Source organism: Mesoplodon mirus (genome assembly GCF_964341445.2).
Source record: "Mesoplodon mirus genome assembly, chromosome: 6".
In the NCBI taxonomy this organism is placed as follows: Eukaryota; Metazoa; Chordata; class Mammalia; order Artiodactyla; family Ziphiidae; genus Mesoplodon; species Mesoplodon mirus.
Genome location: NC_138982.1, coordinates 916,607 through 938,161, shown reverse-complemented (window position 1 = coordinate 938,161; position 21,555 = coordinate 916,607). Strand labels below are relative to the sequence as shown.

Genomic DNA, 21,555 nt, shown 5'->3' with positions numbered 1-21,555 from the left:
ATTCAGGTAACATTGGTTTATAACATGCTTCATGTGTACAACATTATGATTCAATTTGTGTATACACTACACCTTGCTTACTACCAAAAATTTAGTTTCCATCCATCACCATACAGTAGTGGGTGCAAATATCTTTCTGAGTTAGTGTTTCCATTATCTTTGGATAAATACCCAGAAGTGGAATAGCTGGATCCCATGGCAGTTCTATTCTTAATTTTTTGAGGACTATCCATACTGTTTCCCACAGTGGCTGCATTTACATCCCCATCAACAGTGCACAAGTGTTCCATTTTCTCCACATCATTACCCACACATGTTATTTCTTCTCTTTTTGACAACAGTCACTCTAACAGTTGTGAGGTAATGTCTAATTGTGGCTTTGATTGGCATTTCCCTAATAATTAATGATGTTCATCTTCACTAGTGATGAATATCTTCATATGTGCCTGCTGACCATTTGTATATCTTTTCTGGAAAAACATCTATTCAGGTTATCTGCCCATTTTTATTTTTTTTTTATTTATTATTTTTTTTTTTTGCGGTATGCGGGCCTCTCACTGTTGTGGCCTCTCCCGTTGCGGAGCACAGGCTCCGGATGCGCAGGCCCAGCGGCCATGGCTCACGGGCCCAGCCGCTCCGCGGCATATGGGATCCTCCCAGACCGGGGCACGAACCCGTATCCCCTGCATCGGCAGGCGGACTCTCAACCACTGCGCCACCAGGGAGGCCCATCTGCCCATTTTTAAATCAGGTTTTTTGTTGTTGTTGAGTTGTATGGGTTCTTTATATATCTTGGATATTAACCCCTTATCAGATAATATGATTTGACAATATCTTCTCCCAGTCAGTAGGCTGTCTTTTCATTTTGTTGGTTTCCTTTGCTGTGCTGTGTTGTGCTCTGCTTTGCTTTTTAGCTTGATATAGTACCACCTGTTTATTTTTGCTTTTGTTTGCCTTGCCTGAGGAGGCAGCTCCGAAAACATATTGCTAAATCCCACATCACAGTCCGAACTCCCTGTGTTCTTCTAGGAGCTTTATGGTTTCAGGTCTCCTGTTCAATCCTTTAATCCACGTTTGAGTTGATTTTTGTGTATGGTATAAGAAAATAGTCTACTTTCATTCTTTTGCACGTGGCTGTACAGTTTTCCCAACACCATTTACTGAAGACACTGTTCTGTCTCCAATGTTATGTTCTTTGCGCCTCTGTTGTAAATTAATCGTCTATATGTTTATTTCTGGGCTCTCAATTCTGTTCCATTGAACTGTATGTCTGTTTTTCTGCCAAATACCATGCTGTTTTGACTACTATAGCTTTGTAGTAATATGTAAGGAATTTTTGTTCCATTTCTGCAAAAAATGGCATTAGGATTTTGACAGGGATTGCTGCAATGAATCTGCAGATTGCTTTAGGTAAAATAGACATTTTAACAATGTTAATTCTTACAGTCTACGAGCATGAAATATCTTGCCATTTCTTTGTGTCTTCCATTTCTCTCAACAATGTTTTATAGTTTTTACTGTATTGTGGGATCTTAGTTCCCTGACCAGGGATTGAACCTGCACCCTCAGCAGTGAAAGTGTGGAGTCCTAACCACTGGACTGCCAGGGAATTCCCATCCTTGGTTAAATTTATTCCTGGGTATTTTATTGTTTTTGCTGCAATTTTAAATGGGACTGTTTTCTTAATTTCTCTGTTTGTTTGTTGTTGGTGTACAGAAACACAACAGATTTTTGTATATTGAGTTTGCACCCTGCAACTTTACTGTATTCATTTATTATTTCTAATAGGTTTTTGGTGGAGTCTTTAGCTATGTTGAATGAGAGTGGCAAGAGATGGGCATCCTTGTCTTGTTCCTGATCTTAGAGGGATAGCTTTCAGTTTTTCACAGTTAAGTATGATGTCAGCTGTGGGTTTGACATGTGGGCATAGCCTTTATTATGTTGAGGTACATTCTTTCTATACCCATTTTATTGTCTTTATCCTAAGTGGATGTTGAATTCTGTCAAATGCTTTTTCTTCATTTATTGAGATGATCATGACTTTTAGAATGTTTTATCATGTTGATTGACTTGCAGATGTTGAATCCCCCTTGATCACAGTGTATGATCCTTTTAATGTATTGTTCTATTTGGTTTGCTAATATTTTGTTGAAGATTTCTGCATCTATGTTTATCAGAGATACTGGCTTGTAATTTTCTTTTTTTGTGTTATCCTTGTCTGGCTTTGATATCAGGGTAATGTTGACCTCATAAAATGAGTTAGGAAGTGTTCCCTCATCTTCAACTTTTTTGGAAGAGTTTAAGAAGAATGGGTATTAAATCTTCTTTGAACATTTGGTAGAATTTACTAGTGAAGCTGTCTGGTCCTGGACTTTTGTTTTTTTTGGAAGGCTTTTGATTGCTGTTTTAATCTCCTTCCTAGTTATCAGTCTATTCAGATTTTCTATTTCTTCAAGATTCAGTCTTGGAAAGTTGATTGTTAAGAATGTATTCATTTCTTCTAGGCTGTCCAATTTGTTGGTGTAGTTATTCACAGTATTCTCTTATAACCCTTTGTATTTCTGTGAGATCTGTTGTAATTTCTCCTCTTTCATTTCTGATTTTATTTATATGAGCCTCCTCTCTTTTTTTTTTAGTCTAGCTAGAGGTTTGTCAACTTTGTTTATCTTTTCAAAGAACAAGCTCTTAGTTTCATTGATCTTTTCTACTATCTCTTCAGTCTCTATTTCATTTATTTCTGCTGGCTTTTAGTATTTCCTTCCTTCTACTGACTTTGGGCTTAGTTTGTTCTTTTTCTAGTGCCTTTAGGTGCAAGGACTGTTGGAGATTTTTCTTGTTTCTTGAGGTAGGCAAGTATTGCTATAAACTTGTACTGCTTTTGATGCATCCTATTGATCTGGTATGCCTCATTTTCATTTATCTTCAGGTATTTTTATTTCCTCCTTTCCTCCTCATTGACCTAATAGTTGTTCAGTAGCATGTTGTTTAGTCTCCACATATTTGATTTTTTCAGCTTTCTTCTTGTAGTTGATTTCTAGTTTCAAATCTTTGTGGTAGGAAAAGATGCTCGATATGATTTCTGTCTTACATTTAGTGAAACTTGTTTTGTGTCCCAGCATATGGTCTATCCTTGAGAATGTTCCATGTGCGCTTGAGAAGAATGTGTATTCTGCTGCTTTGGGATGGAATGTTTTATTTATATATATGTACATATGTCTGTATGTATGTACGTGAGTGTGTGTATATATATTCCACCTGATGTAATGCTTCATTTAAGGCCAATGGTTCCCTGTTAACGTTCTGTCTAGATAATCAATTCACTGATGTAAGTGGGATGTTAAACTCCCCTACTATTATTGCTGTCAATTTCTTCATTTATGTCTGTGAATAATTCCTTTCATGTTTTAATGCTCCTATGTTAGATGCTTATATATTAATAAATGTTACATCTTCTTGATGGATTGCCCCCTTTATCACTATATAAGTCCATCTTGTTCTCGTTTGGCTTGAAGCCTATTTGATCTGATCTGAGATGGCTACATCTGCTTTCTTTTGGCTGCCATCTGCTTGGAGTATCATTTTCCATCCCTTCACTTTGAGCCTATGTTTGTCTTTAGAGCTGAGATGAGTCTCTGGGAGGCAGGACATAGTTGGTTTGTTTTTTAATACATCCAGCCACTCTGTGTCTTTTGATTGGTGAATTCAATCCACTTATATTTAGGGTGATTACTGATAAATGAGGACTAGTACTGCCATTTTATCTTTTGTTTTCTGGTTGCTCTATATCTCCATTGTTTCTGCCTGACATCTTAGTTGGTGGTTTACTAGTTTCCTCCTAGTTTCATGTCTCTGCTCTAGACTTACATTTTGTGGTTACCATCAGGTTTGTGTAAGACATCTCATAGATAAAATAGTCCTTTTTCTGCTGATAGGATCTTATCTTCATTTGCCATTATATGCGTTCTGTTCTTTTCCTCTTCCCCTTTTACATTTTTGTCATCTCAAATTATCCCTTTTTATATTGTGAGTTCATTACCAAACTGCAGTAGCTATAATTATTTTTACTGCTTTTTCCCCTTTAACCTTTATAATTGTTTAACAACCTATTCTGATGTAAAGTTGCAATTTTCTGATTCTATCTATTTATCACCTTACTCAAAGTATTGTGTACTTTTGTCTCTTCGTTTCAGGTAGGAGAGCTCCTTCCAACATTTCTTGTAAGGCAGGTCTACTGGTAATGAACTCCCTCAGCTTTTGTCTGGGAAAGTCTTTATTTCTCCTTTGTATCTCAAGGATAAGTTTGCTGGAAGGATTCTTGGCAGAGTTTTTGTCTTATAATATTTTGAGTAGGCTATCCCATCCTCTCCTGGTCTATACAGTTTCTGCTGAGAAATCTGCTAATAGCTTAATAGGGGTTCCTTTGTAGGCTACTGTCTTTTTTCCTCCGGATGCCTTTAAAATTCTTTATCATTGAATTCTGACAATTTTAACATAATGTGTCCTGGAGAACATCTTTTAGCATTGAGATAATTAAATGTTCTCTTAGCTTTATGGACTTGTATATCCAGTTCCTTCCCTGGGTTTGTGAAATTCTCAGCTATTATTTCTTTAAATAAACTCTCTGCTCCCTTCTCCCTCTCTTCTTCCTCTGGGATAACCATTATCTTTATGAAGGATAATGAAGCTGGATAGTTCTCATAAAATTTTATTTAAAAAAAAATCTTAGTTCTCTCGCCACTCCTACTTGAATCATTTCTAGATCTCTATCTTCAAGCTCACTAATTCTCTCTTCCATATGGTCTGCTCTATTTCCAGTGCTTTCTGATGCATTCTTCATCTCATTTATTGACATCTTCAGCTCCAGAATTTCTGTTTGGTTCTCTTTTAGACTTTTAATATCTTTGGTAAAGTATTTCTTCTGTTCATTAATTTTATTCCTGAGCTCACTGAACTGCCCTCCTGAGTTCTCCTGTAGCTTGTTTAGTTTCTTCATAACAGCTATTTTGAATTCTCTATCAGTTAGATTACAATCTTCCATGACTTAAGTTTGGCTGCTGGAGAACTGTCGTTTTCTTTTTGTTACACTGTGTACTGTGGTTTTACATGGTACTTGACAAACTGTTCCTCTGCCAGTGCATTTGAAGTAGCAAATACCTTTCTTATGTAGATAAAGCTTTTTTTTCTCCTTGATTCTTACAGTTCAACAAGTTGGAAAATAGAGGCCTTTCTTTTATCTTGCTATAGCACAGGTTTTTGACTTTTCTTACCTGAGCTGCCTGTGACTATATTTGAGAATTGGCACTTTCCACCCTCTACTACCTCTGCCAGATGTGTCACTGGTACCCTCACTGTCACTGCTTGAGCTCTGCTGCTGGAGGGAGATGTGGGGAAAAGTGAAGGAGACAGAGTCATGGGCACCTTCGCCACATCTGGGCTTGTCGGGTTTGCGTGCAGCACTGCCGTGAGCCAGGGGACTGGGGTCACAGGCCCCACCACCGCTGCTGCTGCGGGGTTCCCCGTGGCCAAAGGAGCTACTACAGCCAGGAGGCTGGAGCCATGTGTGCTGTCTTCCCTGTTGCTACAGGGTTCTCTGGGGCTTCAGGCTCAGCCACTGTGGCCAGAGGCTAAGACTGCAGACATTCTTCCACTGTTCCCCCAGTTCTACCTCCTCTATGTGTTCCAGTCCACCCACCTTCAGAAGTACACTTGTGGATCTCTCCAGCATCCTAGTGTGTTGGGCAGAGGAACCTTTGTTGAGTTTTGGATGTTTTACTAGTTGTAGAATGAAGGGGAGAGACAAAGAAGGTGTCTCACACCTCATGATGCTGACATCACTCCTAATCTGATTTTAAAGGTAATAAAACTGAAGCCTAGTTTTACTGGCTGAGACTAAAATGTTTTTCATTCTTATGAGGTTAAAGGAAAACACTTCTGCAAACTCTTCTTGATGAAATGTGCTAGATGGCAAACTTGTTTAAAAGGAGAGACTCCATCCTGTCCTTCCTCAACTGTGTATCTGATATGACATACTGTCGAACTGATGAACTTAACTTAGTAAATTAAAATGTTGTACGATTAAAAATAAAACACTGTATCAAAGAATAAATGATAATAATCACTCCTTTGTCGCTCCTTAGAACAGCCTGGTAAGGGAGACTAATGAAAATGCTGGAGTATAAATAAATTTTAAGATTTAAAATCCTTAATTTATAGTTCATTAGCAATTGTCTCTCATCCTCAGTAATAACAATTGTAGATAACTGTATTAATTCTTAGTAACAATCCCAGAAAAATCTCAACTATTATTGCCAGAAAACATGATAGTACCTTGCTTATTGCAAGCGATTAAGAATGACGGTGTGTTCTTCAGACCAATACTGTCAAGGAGGACTTGATACAGAAACTCTGCCACATCTTTCACCTCTCGCTGGAAGGCTGCACTATCCACAACAAACACAATAGCCCTGGAGGGGGAAAAAAAAGAAAAACTGCCATGTGAGCATGCAACAGTGCAGCATTATATTGAAAAATGATATCCTTAATTTTGCCCAATTCAATCCTAATGAATAAAACAAAACAAACTCACATACAGGTGTCTGCACAAGTAATCATACAATACAAATACTTAACAAAGGACTACTTAGTGCTACTATGTATCAATGACTGTATCTAAAAAGACAATAGAAAATGATGCCTCCCCTCAAGTCCAGGAAATTGTCATATACAAAACCATGTGATAAAACACTAGGACAGACCTTGTACCTGCTGTAACAGAAACAAAGAGGAAGATAATTTACATGAAACCAGGTCAGGAAGACTTAAAGGAGGATGTAATAGTTGAGTGAATTTTAGCCAGACAAAATACTACTGTGGCAAAGACTGTCTGGAAAGTAGTATGTGCAGGGCACAAAGTGGTGGAACAACATGCCTTGGAGAACTCAAGGTAAGCTAATACGCAGGTAGGTGGGGAAATGAAGGAAAACCAGGTCAGACGGCAAAGGGGTGCGACACATTGGCCTAAAGAGTTTATGCTTTTCTGTCTTACAAAGAATATTAGTGCCTAAATGAAAGACAGATACAACTAAGAGGATAATCAAACTAGAAGCAGAGTGACCAGGTAGGGCCCAACCTAAGGCAGCAACAGTGAGAATCCACATGTGCCAGAAATAAAGAGATATCAAAGCTAAAGCAAAGCAGTCCAGGGAAACAGCAGATAATAGGCTTTAGGAACGAGGGTTTGAAAGCCCAGGAGATGTGCAACAGCCAACAGGGAGTTGGAAAGCTGGAACTGAACACTCTGTGCAAAGCCTAGTACTTAAAAGCAGTCTAACAGACAGCGGTGTGGGAAAATAACCCAAGAAGAATTGAAGCACCAGGCCTCCTGTGCCACACACAGAAGCAGGGTATGAACTTACACTATCTCATGGTGTAAGATCCCCAAGCAGGAAGATATATAAAAATTGGGCCAGACTCAATGAACTCCTATGGCCCCCAACAGAAGGAAATATGAACCCCTTCTGGAGAGAGGCTTTCATAACCTAAAGCAATTAAAAAAAAAAAAAAAAAAAAAACAGCAACCACAACATCAACAGCAAAATCTAACCCCCTTGAACAGGGTATCTGGATCAAAATTACAAAGCACAGTAAATAAACCATTATGAGGGAGAACCACAAAGACAGATTAATCAGCACTCAAAACTAAAAATAATAAAGCAATCAGTAAAATATTTTAAATTATTTAAAAGAATACTAGACACCATAATAAAAGAATAAAGATAGTACTAAAAGAAAGGCTGGTATTGAAAGATATATTTTTACAAGTAAAGAACAAAATTAGTAGCAACCCGATGGAAAAGTTAAGCAGAGAATACTACAGCTGAAAAGGATATACTAAACTACAAAATAAAGACGAAAATATCAACTATACGCAAGGTAAAAAGACTTGGAAGATATGACAGAGAAGAGACAAGAAGAGCAGAAATGATAAGGTTCGGTGATGTTAATAAGAGTTCCAGGAGGTGAAAGTGAGAATTTGGAAATAGAACTACCTAAAAAGATATTGTTGAGAATTTTCCAGAACTGAAGATACAAATCTTTCAACTGAAATAGTATACTTAAATCCCAACCATGATAAAGCTAAATCACCCCTAAACAGAAGGATAATCTACCCCTGAATACAGGATTAAAAAAACATAGATTCTGTAATATGAAATGACAATTAGATTGAGTACTGCTTTCTCATCTACAACAACAGATACCTGAAGTCAGGAGTAATGCCTTCAATGTGAAAACAGAAATAACTGCCACCCAGGATTTTATACTCAGCTAAAATAGTTATTCAAAAATGAAGGCCAATGAAAAAAGTTTCAAATGAACAAAAGATGAGAAACTTTTATCTCTTATTCACCATTTCTGGAAGCATATCCAAAAGATACACGTGAAAGAAAACTGAATCAAAAGGAAAGAGTAAGAGGCAAGAAGCGATAGAGAAAAAAGAAATCCATAAACATCCTGGTAATTCTAGGTGATCACTGAATGATGGAGAAAAATATTAGTAACTGTTGGGTGTTAAAAAAGAAGAAAGAGAAATAAAATGAAAGGAAGATGTGAGGAAGATCAAAGTAAGGTATTTTAAGTTCCAGTGAAAGAAAACTAATATTATTGATTTTAAACTTTTGTAAGTAATCAAAGTTTAAAACAAAAGAGTAGAAGATAACAATGAAAAAAGAAAAAATACCAAACTTTCAAACCAGCAGAGGGGGAAAATGAGATTAGGGAAACTGGATTAACCAAAACAGGTAGGATTAAAAAACTAGAAGTCTCAGATCAATATACTATAAGTTGACCCTTGAACAATGTGGGGATTAGAGGCCTGACCCTCCAGTCAAAAATCTGCGTATAACTTCATGGTCCGCCCTCTGCATCTGAGGTTTGGCATTGCCGGATTCAACCAACCACAGATTGTGCAGTACATATTAAATGAAAAAATTCCTCCTATAAGCGGACCCACACAGTTCGAACCCATGCTGTTCAAGGGTCCACTGTAGTAAATGTCTTTTAAATTTGCATTTATTGTGATTATGATTTGAGTTCATTTGTATCTTACATACTTTGAACGTTTTAGCTACCCAAAATACTTGGATCAAAGAGTAATTACACTGTGAATTGTAAAAAATTTATAATTGAAAATGGAAAAAAAATTTTAATTAGAAATTAAAACCCAATTATAGCAAAATTTGCCAGTTCTAGATTTGTATCAATTGTTTGGGGAATAAAAAAAAAAAAATCGCACAACTCCCAGTTTTCAGTCCAGCATGAAAGAAGCTGGAAGTCACCACTGCATTCTAACAAGTAAAAAGCTAACGGGACTGAAAAATCAACAGCATTTAGATTCATCAGAGAAGTGAGGTTATACAGCAAATCACTGCCCACCAAATTGGAGAGAACACATATATACAGAAAAATACAACCTAGTGAGGAATCAGTTGAGAATCAAGTATGAAGCTCACAGTCCAGAGACACAGGTTCACTAAGACTTAGACCTAATCACAGGACACTTCCCTTCCCCTCACACTTCACCACGTTACTAAGGGCAGTTCTTACCCAGTATATTGTGTCTGGCTATCAAGAAAAAATTACAAGACAAACTAAAAAGTAAAAAAAGAGTTTGAAGAGAAGGGGCAAGCAACAGAACTAGACTCAGATATGGAAGAGATGTTGGAATGATCAGACCAAGAATTTAAAACAACTGTGACTGTGGTACTAAGGGCTCTAAAAGATAAAGTAGACAACATGCAAAAACAGATGGGCAATGTAAGGAGAGAGATGGAAGTTCTAAGAAATAACTAAAAAGAAAGCTACAGATCAAAAATAACCTAACAGAAATGGAGAAAGCCTTTGATGGAATTATTAGTAGACTAGACATGACTGAAGGAAAGAATCTCTGGCTTGAGATATCTCAATAGAAGCCTCCAAAACTGAAAAGCAAAGAGAACAAAGACTTAAAAAAACATAACAGGATATCTGAGAACTGCGGGACAACTACAAAAGGTGTAACATATATGTAATGGGAATTCCAGAAGGAGAGGAAAGAGAGAAAAGAACAGAAGAAATATTTAAACTATGACTGAAAATTTCCCCAAATTAATGTCAGACACCAAACCACAGATCCAACGAAACCACACGAAGCTCAGAAAACACCAAGCAGGATTAATGCTAAAAGAACTATACCTAGCCATATCATTTTTAAACTACAGAAAATCAAAGATAAAGAAAAAATCCCATAATAAGCCAGAAGGAAAAAGACCTTACTTATAGAGGAGCAATATAAGAATTATATCCAACTTCTCAGACATCACGCATGCAAGAAGAGAGTCAAGTGAAATATTTAAGGTGTTGAGAGAAGAATCCTCAAAACCTAGAATTCTATACCCTGTGAAGTTTATAGCATTGAATGCATTTATTAGAAAAGAAGAAAGACCTAAAATCAATCATCTAAGCTTCCATCTTAGGAAGCTAGAAAAATCAGAGTAATTTAAATCTAAAGTAAACACAAGAAATAATGAAAGAGCAGAAATCAACAAAATAGAAAATAGGAAATCAATGGAGAACATCAACAAAACCAAAAACTGGTTCTATGAAAAGATCAATAAAATTTATAAACTTTTAGCCAGTCTAACTAAGAAAAAGAGAGGACACAAATTACAAATATCAGAAATGAAAGGGGATATCACTACAGATTCATGGACACTAAAAGGACAATCAAGGGATACTATAAATAACTCTATGCCCAAAAATGTAATAACCTAGATGAAATGGTCCAATTCCTTGAAAGATGCAATCTGCCAAAACTAACATAAGAAACGGACAATCTGAATAGCCCTGTATCTACTAAAGAAATTGAATCAATAATTAAAAACCTTCCAAAACAGAGAGCACTAGGCAAAGGTGGGATCACTGGTGAATTCTATCAAATGTTTAAGGACATTTATACAATGTTATACGTCAAAAATATTCAATTTTTAAAAATTTAAGGAAGAAAATATACAAATTCTCTATAATTTCTTTCAAAAAATAGAAACAGAGGGAATATTTTCTTACTCATTCTATGAGGCCAGCATTACTTTAAAACACAAGCCAAGACATTACAAGAAAACTACAGATAAATATCTCATGAACACAGATGTAAAAATCCTCAAGAAAATATTGGCAAATCGAGTCCAACAATGTATGAAAAGAATTGTACACCATGATTGGTTCTGGACCCAATTCCAATGTGGGGGATGGGGGTTCCCCCACCACCAAGCAATGCTCCTGACACCACCTGGGTGCCCTACAATTCAACTCAATTCTGATGCTATCGACTTGGAGATAGCATCAGATTCCGCAGGTTAAGGGCTCAGTGCCCCAAGACTGCCCTCCACTTCACATGCCAGTTACAAGCCCAGATTGTTACCTGTGCTTCTGACCAACAGGCTACAGACTCGAAGGTCTCACAACTCCTTCCTTCGGTTTGATTAATTTGGTAGTGGGGACCTCAGACACCAGACAGAAGTCCAGGTTGTTAACTGTACTTCTGACTGACTGGCTGTAAATCAGAGGTTCCCATGACCCCTCCTTCTTGGATTCAATTAATTTGTGAGAGCAGCTCAAAGAACTCAGGAAACTCATTTAACTCACTAAATTATCAGTTTATTGCAAAAGATATTAAAGGATATGAATCAACAGCCAGATGAAGGGATACATATGGTGAGATCCTGAACAAAGGAGCTTCTGTCCCCGTGGAGTTTGGGTCCTGCAAGATGGCATGTGGAAGCATTCTGGTTCCCCAACCTGGAAGCCCTATGAACCTCATCCTTTTGGGGTTTTATGGAGGCATAATTATATAGGCGTGATTGACCGAACAATTGACCGCTGGTGATTGATTCAACCTCCAGCCTCTCTCCTCTCCCTTCCCTGGATGGGAATGAAAAGTTCCAACTCTCTAATCGTATGGTTGGTTCTCCTGGCACCCAGCCCCCATCCTTAGGTGCTTTCCAAAACTCACCACAAAAACATAACAAAAGACACCTTTATCACTCTCATCACTTAGGAAATTCTAAGGGTTTTATGAGCTCTGCGCCAGAAACAGGAATGAAGACCAAATATGCATTTCTCATTATAAATCACAATATCACAACAACCAAGTGGTATGAAAGGCTGGTTCAACGTTCAAACATCAATTAACATACTCATTTCATTGATGTATCAACTAAAAAAGAAAAATCACACAATCGTTATTAATAGACCCAAAAAAGCATTTGACAAAATCAAACAACCATTCATGATAAAAACTCCTAGTAAACTAAGAATAGAGGGGAACTTCCTCAACTTGATAAAGAATATCTACAAAAATCATATGGCTAACATCATACTTAATGGTGAAAAAAATCAAAGATTTCCTGCTAAGACCAGGAACACAGCAAGGATGTCCCATCTCACCATTGCTTTTGCAACATCGTACTGTAATTTCAAGCTAATGCATTAGGACAACAAAAGGAAATAAAAGGTATATAGATTAGGAAGGAAGAAATAAAAATGTCTGTATTCGCACATGAAATGACTGCAGACGATCTGAAAAAATCAACCAAAAAGCTCAGGAACTAATAAGCGATTATAGCAGAGTTGGAGGATACAAGGTTGATACACAAGTGAATTGCTTACCCAAATATCAGGAATGAACAAATGGAATTTGATATTAAAAACACAATACCATTTACATTAGCATCCCACAATATGAAACTTAGGTACAAATCATACGAGATCTATATGAGGAAAACTATGAAACTCTGATCAACAAAATTGAAGTAGAACTAGAAAAATGGAGAGATATTCCACGTTCATGGATAAGAAGACTAAACAGAGTGAAGATGTCAGTTCTTCCCAACTTTATAGATTCAATGCAATCCCAATCAAAATCTTGGCAACTTATTTGTGGATACTGACAAACTGATTCTGAAGTTTATACAGAGAGGCGAAAGACCCAGAATAGTCAACACAATACTGAAGAAGAACAAAGATGGAGAACTGATGTTACCAACTTACTATGAAACTATAGTAACAAAGACAGCATGGTATTGGTGAGAGAATAGATCAATAGAACAGAGTCCGGAAAGAGACCCCGATATATACAGTCGAGGGATCCCTGATGGAGGAGCAAAGGCAACAAATGAAGCAAAGATAGTCCTTTCAACAAACAGTGCTGGAACAGCTAGACATCCACATCCAAAAAAATGAATCTAGATACAGAACTCACACCTTTCACAAAAATTAACTTAAAATGGATCACACACCTCAACGTAAACCAAAACTACAAAACTCCTAGGAGATAACACTGGAGAAAACCTAGATGATCTTGGGTTTGACAATGACTTTTTAGATACAATACAATCCATGGTAAACTGGACTTCAGTAAAGGTAAAAATTTCTGCTCTGCAAAAATCAGCATCAAGAGAATGAGAAAATAAGCCACAGACTGGGAGAAGATATCTGCAAAAGATATATCTGATAAGGACTGTTACCCGAAATATATAAAAGAACTCTTGAAACTCAACAGTAAGAAAACAAACAATCTAATTAAAAAATGGGTCACAGATCTTTACAGACACCTCATCAAACAAGGTTTAAATAACTTATAATTAGCAAATATAAAAAGATGCTCCACATCATATGTCATCAGGGAAATGCAAATTAAAACAACAATTAGATACCACTACATACCCATTAGAATGGCAAAACCCAGAACACTGACAACACTAAATGCTGGTCAGGATGCAGAGCAACTGGAACTCTCATTCATTGCTGGTGGGAATGCAAAATGGTACAGCCACTTTGGAAGAGAGTTTGGCAATTTCTCACAAAACTAAACATACTCTTACTATATGATTCTGCTATTGTGCTCCTTGATATTTACCCCAAAACTTATGTGTACACAAAAACCAGCTTTATTCAGAACTGCCAAAATTTGGAGGCAACCGAGATGTCCTTCAACAGGTAAATGGATAAACTGTGGTACATCTAGATAATAGCATATTATTCAGCACTACAAAGGAATAAGCTATCAAACAATGAAAACACATGGAAGAAACTTAAATGCATATTACTAAGTGAAAGAAGCCAACATGAAAAGGCTACATACTCTATGTTTCCAACTATATGAAATTGTGAAAAAGGCAAAACTACAGAGACAATAAAAAGATGAGTGGTTGTGAGGGGTTAGGGGAGAGGAGGATGAACTGGCAGAGCAGAGAATTTTTAGGGCAGTGAAACTACTCTCTAAGATACTATCATGGTGAATACATATCGTTGTACATTTCTTCAGATTCCTAGAATGTACAACACCAAGAGTGAATCTTAATGTAAAATACAGACTGAGAGATTATGATGTGTCAATTTAGGTACATCAGTTGTAACAAATGAACCACTGGGGTGAAGGATGCTGATAACAGGGGAGGTTAGACATGTGTGGGGTAGGGTTATATGGGAAATCTCTGTACCTGCTGTTCAATTTTGCTGTGAACCTAAAACTCTCTAAAATTTTTTTTTTTTTTTTGTGGTACACGGGCCTCTCACTGTTGTGGCCTCTCCCGTTGCGGAGCACAGGCTCCAGATGTGCAGGCTCAGTGGCCATGGCTCACGGGCCTAGCCACTCCACAGCACGTGGGATCTTCCCGGACCGGGGCACGAACCCGTGTCCCCTGCATCGGCAGGCGGACTCTCAACCACTGTGCCACCAGGGAAGCCCTTTTTTTTTTTTTTTTAAATCAAGTAACAGTCTCAACTATGACAGATTGCTCATCACCATCACCTTGTGGGCCAAGAAAGAACAACAAAATACAAAACAAGATACCTTCAAAAATAAGGAAAGAAACAACTACCTCATTCCATTAACCCGGATTCCATCAATTAAAACACATATTATTTCAGGTTCAACTACGAAAGAAAATACTGCCAATTAAACTATGACACCATTAACTGTAAGTGGCATTCCAATTTCATAGATATTAAAATGTGTCTTAAAATAAATGAAATGTGGTATTTTGATTTTCTTCAAGTTCCTACCAGTGTTAGAGACTACACAAGAATAAAGCATCTTAAGCTGAAGCACAAGAAATTTAGGAAATAAGAGTCAGTAATACTAGGACAATACTAAAAGAAATATGAAAATATTCTTCTGTACTTTTCAGGTGTAAATTTTAGATGATTTAAGGATAGAAATACATAATGTTGGATTTTAATATCTTCTCAGATGTCACCTAGCTTTAAAATTCTTTTTTCAGATTTTAATAGTTCTACACATTATTAAATTTGTCCTCAGAGTAAATGAAAAATTTACTGACATCATAATAAGGGTAAACACTTTCTGAACACTCTGAGAAATATTTTCAAATATTATCTCATATAATCCAAGTGAAGGTGGGCTTGCAACCCAGAAATGCTGACCCCAGGGTCCATGCTCTTTCCACTCCAGGATACCAGGCTGCCTCCAGAATACCATGAGAGCAAACAACATGGCTGGCCTTGATATACAGATTTCAGACAAGCCCTTCCCACTTCCTACTTACCTGGCTGAAGCCTTAAACCGCTCTAAGAACTGAAGTCTCAAGCTCTCATAGCCAGGGAGGTCAATCAAGATCAGGCTAGTGCCCTAAGGATGCCAGCAATAATATTAATGTTTCAGTCCGGATTCACATTTACAACATAAATCTTTCATATGAGATCACAGGTATCAGAATGGTACCCAATTAATGAATCAAAAAAGGTCACTGTAACTGATTAATGAATCAAACAAATGTTCACAGAGCATCTTCTATTTATAAATCATGGAGTGAAGGCTCTGGAGATTTAACAATGGACAAAAACATGGTCCTGCCCTAACAGAGTTTATATAATACAATCAGAAAGGTCAACACAATGTAAAATTACATGTAAATGTAAAATTACAACTTTGATCAATGTTCTGAGGGTACGTGAGAAACCTGACCCTGTAAGGGGAAGGCAGGAAAGTCCACCTGAGGCTGGGAAATATACCAGTATGAATAAAAGCAAAAACATGCGAAAAACAGTAATAAATATTCACAAACTAAATAATATAAGAACCTACATCTTATCATATAACATGTTACCACTGCAGGGATCCCCAACCTTTATAAAAACAAAACATTCTTTTATATTTCTACTGCAATCTAATTTTAAAATATATGTCCACTAGACACACCATTTATTTGTTCCAACTCTGTCAGTAATTTTTGTCAATTCTTGATCCAGGTGACAATCACTGAACAGGGCGGGGTTGTGCTGCTACGGAGCAGACTGATTAAGTGCCCACTTACATGCCATTCATGCCAGGCCTTCATTCTTGAGCTCGGGTTCAATGCAGATGTGGCTACGCTCAATCCTAAGACTCTCGGGTATAGCCCCGGTACATTTATCAGACCCGTGGATCATTTCTCATATGTTTTACCTTCTCCACAGCCAGCCTCAACCACTATTCAGCAGGAGGGAGTCAGCATTATGCACAGATTTGACATAATTACAGCTGGATACATTGTGGCCTGTCACTTAGTCTGTTTAATCTTTTATAGGTAATACACAAAGTATATTAGCCTTTTTTCTATTTTTATACTGGTAGTGTAGGGACCTCAGGTTGGGACCCCTATCACATTTCATAATCAGCACCACAACACATACTATAAACAATCCATAAGGTACGGTACTAAATACGTTACTATTTTGAGAGACTAAATCTAAAACATAAAGAGGGTGGGAAAAGAAGTAAAAAAGAAGGGAGGGATGTTTTACATATTCAATAGAAACATGCAAGTCTTATTTGTAATGTTAAGTTTTCTGATAGCTATATTAAAAAAGTAAAAAGAAATAGGTAAAATTTTAAAAATATGTATTACATAACCCAATATATCTAAATTAGCTTTTTAACGTATAAAAAAATTCAAGAAATTGATATTTTACATTCTTTTTTTCATCCCAAGTCTTCAAGATCTGATGTATATTTTATACTTATAGCAGCCCTCAATTTGGACTGGTCACATTTCAGGCGCTCAACAGTCACACACGATCAGTGGCTACTCTGTTGGAAAGTACAGGTCTAAAGCATACCCTGGAATACCCCACTTAAAATACCTAGTACAAGTGCCCCAAGAATTAAAGATCTTCCAAATCTGAAATTTCAAAATCTGAATCCTTGGAAGTTTAAAAAGGTCTGAGTCAGAAACAGTGCCATTATTGAAAAAAGAAAAAAAATACCTCTAAGACATTTAAAAGGATGTCTCTTTATCTTTGCTTACAATGTTTAATCCTGAAGGTACCAGAAAAGGGCAGGGCAGGGGTGGGGAAGACCCAAGGAGAAGGAGAAAAAGTCTCTAAAATCACCATTCTAATTCATCCATCTATACATCTAACGCCTCCAACCAGTCACCCACCCACCTTCCTTCCACTCACTCACTAAATGCTTATTAAGCATTATAATTGGCTTGGCAGTCACTATCTACATTCTGGGGCCATACAGGTACATAAAAAGTCCTTCTCACAATTCCTTATTGGTGTTTTTTAAATATACTCATGTATACTCCATAAGATATCCACTGCAACACTGTTTGTAAAAGCAAGACTGTAACAACCAAAAAACTAAATGTCTGTTAATAGGGCTCTTATTAAATAAAAACTCAACATTAGTTGACAGGAGTAAAAGCTTTCTGATTATACTGTCTTCACATTCAACTGTGATCATGTACTACTTTTCCATGTGTACCTGTAAGATTTTTCTGTCATGTCTCAAAAGCAAAGGTTTTAAGAAAGGAAAAAAAAAATTGTATGGTATAGCCACATAATGGAATACTATGCAGGTCATAAATCAACCTGGTAGTACTATGTATGCAAATAAGGAAGAAAAAATGAAAACAAATCCAAGCTGTATCAGTTATATTGTTAAATTAAAAACAAAAACAAATGGGAGGGGGGAGAACACAGTGTTAAAAAAGAAAAAAGTAAAGATATACAGATATGTTTGTATAGCATAGACCATCTGGAAGGCTATACAGGAAAATGGTAAGTTACTAGCTCCAAGGAGAAGACTTGTAAGAAGGGATAGGAAAGGCAAAATTACTTTTCACCAAATATCCTTTTTAACCTTTTGAATTTTTGTCCCATATACATGTACTAAAGAAAAAGGCTTAATGCTCACTCTTAAGAACTCATGGTAAAGTTGGAATTAAGACACAGAAACAAAAACTAATAAATAATCAGTGTGCATAAGGTACAACAAAGCAGAGGAGGGCATGATTAAGTTCACTGCTTGGATGGTCAAAAGAAGAATTTGTCACATGCACAATATTTATTCATAAAAATAAGCTATGAACGTACCTATGCCCTCAGACTAATTTATCCTAGAAATGTCTTTTCCTGACACACCAAAGTAAAGTAAAACTGTCAGACTCCCCACATTCTAGGAACCTCTTACCCTGTTATTGTTGACTCTGTAGACAGCAGAGCTGTCAGTGATGGAAGTCTGAGTGTCTCTGTAAAGGCCTGTTAACAACTGTAAAACAAAACAAAACACAATATGGGCGAGATCAGAGTAAACATACAAATAGCAAACCTAAAGAAAGTAACTTTGCTCTAACTCTCCTAGGTGTAAGGTCAAATAAACGAATGTTGCTTGCAATAGCTGAAAAGGACCATATTAGTTTTTTTTTCTTTCTTTGCTTGTAGAAAAATCTTATTAATTGCAAAGTTCATTCCCCTCTCCTTAACGAGAGGAGGGGGATAACTATTATTTTTAAACTATTATTTTCAAATAATAGTTTCAAATGGTTAGTGGCCAAATTTACTGACCTTCTATCAACATGTACAATCATCAAAGTGGAAAGGAAATAATTTATACCCTCAAAAAGAAGAGTAATCAGAAGAAAACCTCTGCTACTCTCTGTAGCAAAAATCAAACATTTAAAAATACTACATGGACTCAAAATAAATATTAGTGCAAAGAAGCCTAAGTAGCCAATAGGCAGAAGAAGAATCACCCTTTAAAAAAGTTTCTCTGACAAAGTCTCAGAAGAATTATACACTGTATACAGATTACCGCCCTCTCTCTCTTCAGCTGTTCTGGCATCCTTAGCCAGGACATGAAAGTAGTTAGTATATAAAACCCTTAAATGGGATAAGGGTTAAAGGTCAGTATCTGGCAAGTACAGGAGAATAGAAATGGTCAAGAAATTCCAGTTTAAGAGTTTTTCAAGAGTCTTTTCGTCCTACCAAGTGATTCAAGAATTAACTCCCCAATTTGTCAGCACAGCTTCTTTTCCAAAGTACACCTCACAGGAGTAATGGGGTGCCCTAAAATTTCCTATCAAGTTTAAGAGAGGTGTAAATCAAAGCATTTACTCTGACAAAAAGCAATGTTTTCCCGGAGTCACAAAGGCCAACAAGAAGAACAGCTCTTTGACTGCTCCTTCTGCTCCGGATGAACTTCCAGAACACTGTGGAATAGAGAAAAACAACCAAAATTATGCCTTGATTATCAACAATACGCATGTACGGCTGGGCTGTGGGAAATTAAGTCTACACAGAACACTTCATTCACCTGGAGCTTACCTCCATTGTTATTACCACCATTATAATCATTATTGTTTTAGGGACTCCGCTGACTGCCTGCCACTAACAACTGTCAATTTTTCTGCATCTGCACCCCGTACGCCGACGGTGTACTCCTCAAGCGCAATCTTGCTCATTAGCTTTGTATCCCCAGCGTCCAGCTCGCAAACATAGGATGCTCAAACTGGGAGCGACGACCATCTGAGTCTTCGTAGCAAGAGCAATGGAAGGGAGAGAACCGCGCGCTCAGGCAGAACAGGGGCTAGTAACGCTGCGCTGCTCCTGCTGCTTCAGGCAGGAGGGTAGGTTGGTATAAGGGGTGAGTCCCCCTCTCTAGATGCCCCCCCGGTGCCATGTCCGTTCCGCGTCCGCGGTCTGCACAAGCCCAGTCCAAGCTCGGGTCCCCGCCAGCCCTGCACCCGCCATATCTACCGGCCGCCTCTTTACCCAGCGTCAGCAGCACCGCGACGAGCGCCACCACGACTGACAGCAGCGTCGGGTCCCTCTGCCGCAGTTCCTGCCGCAAGGAGTCCAGGTAGAGCTGGAAGGCGCCTCCGACACTGTCGCCATTCCCCATCCGCCGGGAGTCCGCGGAAGCCATGGCTGGGATCTTGCTACCCGGAACCGCAAAAGCAACGTGGCCCTCGGCTCTGCGCAGGCGTCCGAAGCGGAGCATCACGGGAGTGGTAGTTCCTAAGTTATATTTCCTCCTTCGGAGGCCGGGATCCCGAAGGGCCTGATGGTAGTTGTAGTTCTCTTGGACACTGCACTCCCGCCAAAAGACTGAGCTGCCAGACACAGGTATGAGTGACACGCACGTCCTTTAAGATATGAGTCAGATGTTGCCGCTCTCTTCATGGTTGTTGACAAAATGATGGATGAATAAAATGAATGGCTCAAGAAATCTCTGCTGAGGATTTCTAGTCCCTCCCTTCGTGAGGTGAGGTGTCTTGTGAGGAACTCAAGCATTACACAAACATTTCATCGGAAAATCACGTGGCAGGAGGTGTGACTGACGATGTAAGGTGCGGTATGGGAATGCAGAAAGGGGCGCCTAGTCCACATGGGTTCAGAGACAAGCTCCTGGAGGAAAACGACAGGAACTGAGCTATGAAGGATGAGTTAGCCTCTGCAGGCGAAACAGGAGAAAGGGTGCTCTGTGCAAGAAGAAAAGAGCAATTCAGTGTCCCTACACTGTAAATCCAGGGCTGCAACCGAGATACCTACGTTAAGGGAAGCAGCCAGGAAAGTCAATGGGATGGGCAGGGCCTGTTGAAAACTGTCACTCCTGCCCTAAGGGGGCAGCCACCACTCTGCCAGGCAGGTATGTGGGAGCAAGGTGGCCAGTTCTTCAGTTTTTCAAGAGAAGCCAGAAAGAAAGGTTTTTAAGGGAAATTTTCCACTTTTTAAATTTCAGCAAGTAATGAAAACTTGTAGCCCAAATAAAACACCTCATCGGGTCAGAAGTAGCCGGTCTAGGGGCTGCCAGTTTGCAGTCTCTGTCATTAAGCAGGTGTCATTTCAGCAGAAGTGGCAGGAGATGAAGCAGGAAATGTTGGCAAAAACCAGACATGAAGGGACTGTGTGCTATGCTGAGGAACCTAGACTTTATCTAGAGTGCAATAAGAAGTTTCAGTTGGGAGTGAAATAGATGACGGGCAGATCAATGGAGAACTATGGTTTGAGAGAGAAAAGACTGGAGGGAGGGAGACCAGCTGGGGCTGTTGCAGTGTTTTGGCAAATGATGCACAGGGTCTGAACCAGGGAAATGTGGAAAATGGAAAGGAGTGCACAGACATGAGAGATATTTAGAAGGAAAATATATAGGATTTAGTGATTAATTGGATAAGCTGAGTTAAGGAGAAGGAGAGCTATCAAGACTGCATCTGAAGCACTTGGTGTGTGTTG

At 38.2% G+C, this 21,555-nt stretch overlaps 1 protein-coding gene across 1 annotated transcript in view; it reads right to left on the bottom strand.

Annotated features, from left to right (window-relative positions):
- The window catches only part of SRPRB (SRP receptor subunit beta), a 30,724-nt gene extending 10,420 nt beyond the window's left edge, over positions 1-20,304 (bottom strand). The window contains exons 1-5 of the mRNA XM_082625274.1: positions 20,095-20,304; positions 19,438-19,532; positions 18,515-18,592; positions 15,603-15,685; positions 6,328-6,464 (exon numbers count right to left, since the gene is read on the bottom strand). Of these exons, the coding sequence (XP_082481400.1) occupies positions 6,328-6,464; positions 15,603-15,685; positions 18,515-18,592; positions 19,438-19,532; positions 20,095-20,248 (547 nt within the window). The 5' untranslated portion in view covers positions 20,249-20,304. The remainder of the gene's footprint in view (positions 1-6,327; positions 6,465-15,602; positions 15,686-18,514; positions 18,593-19,437; positions 19,533-20,094) is intronic.
- Between the last annotated feature and the right edge of the window lie 1,251 nt (positions 20,305-21,555).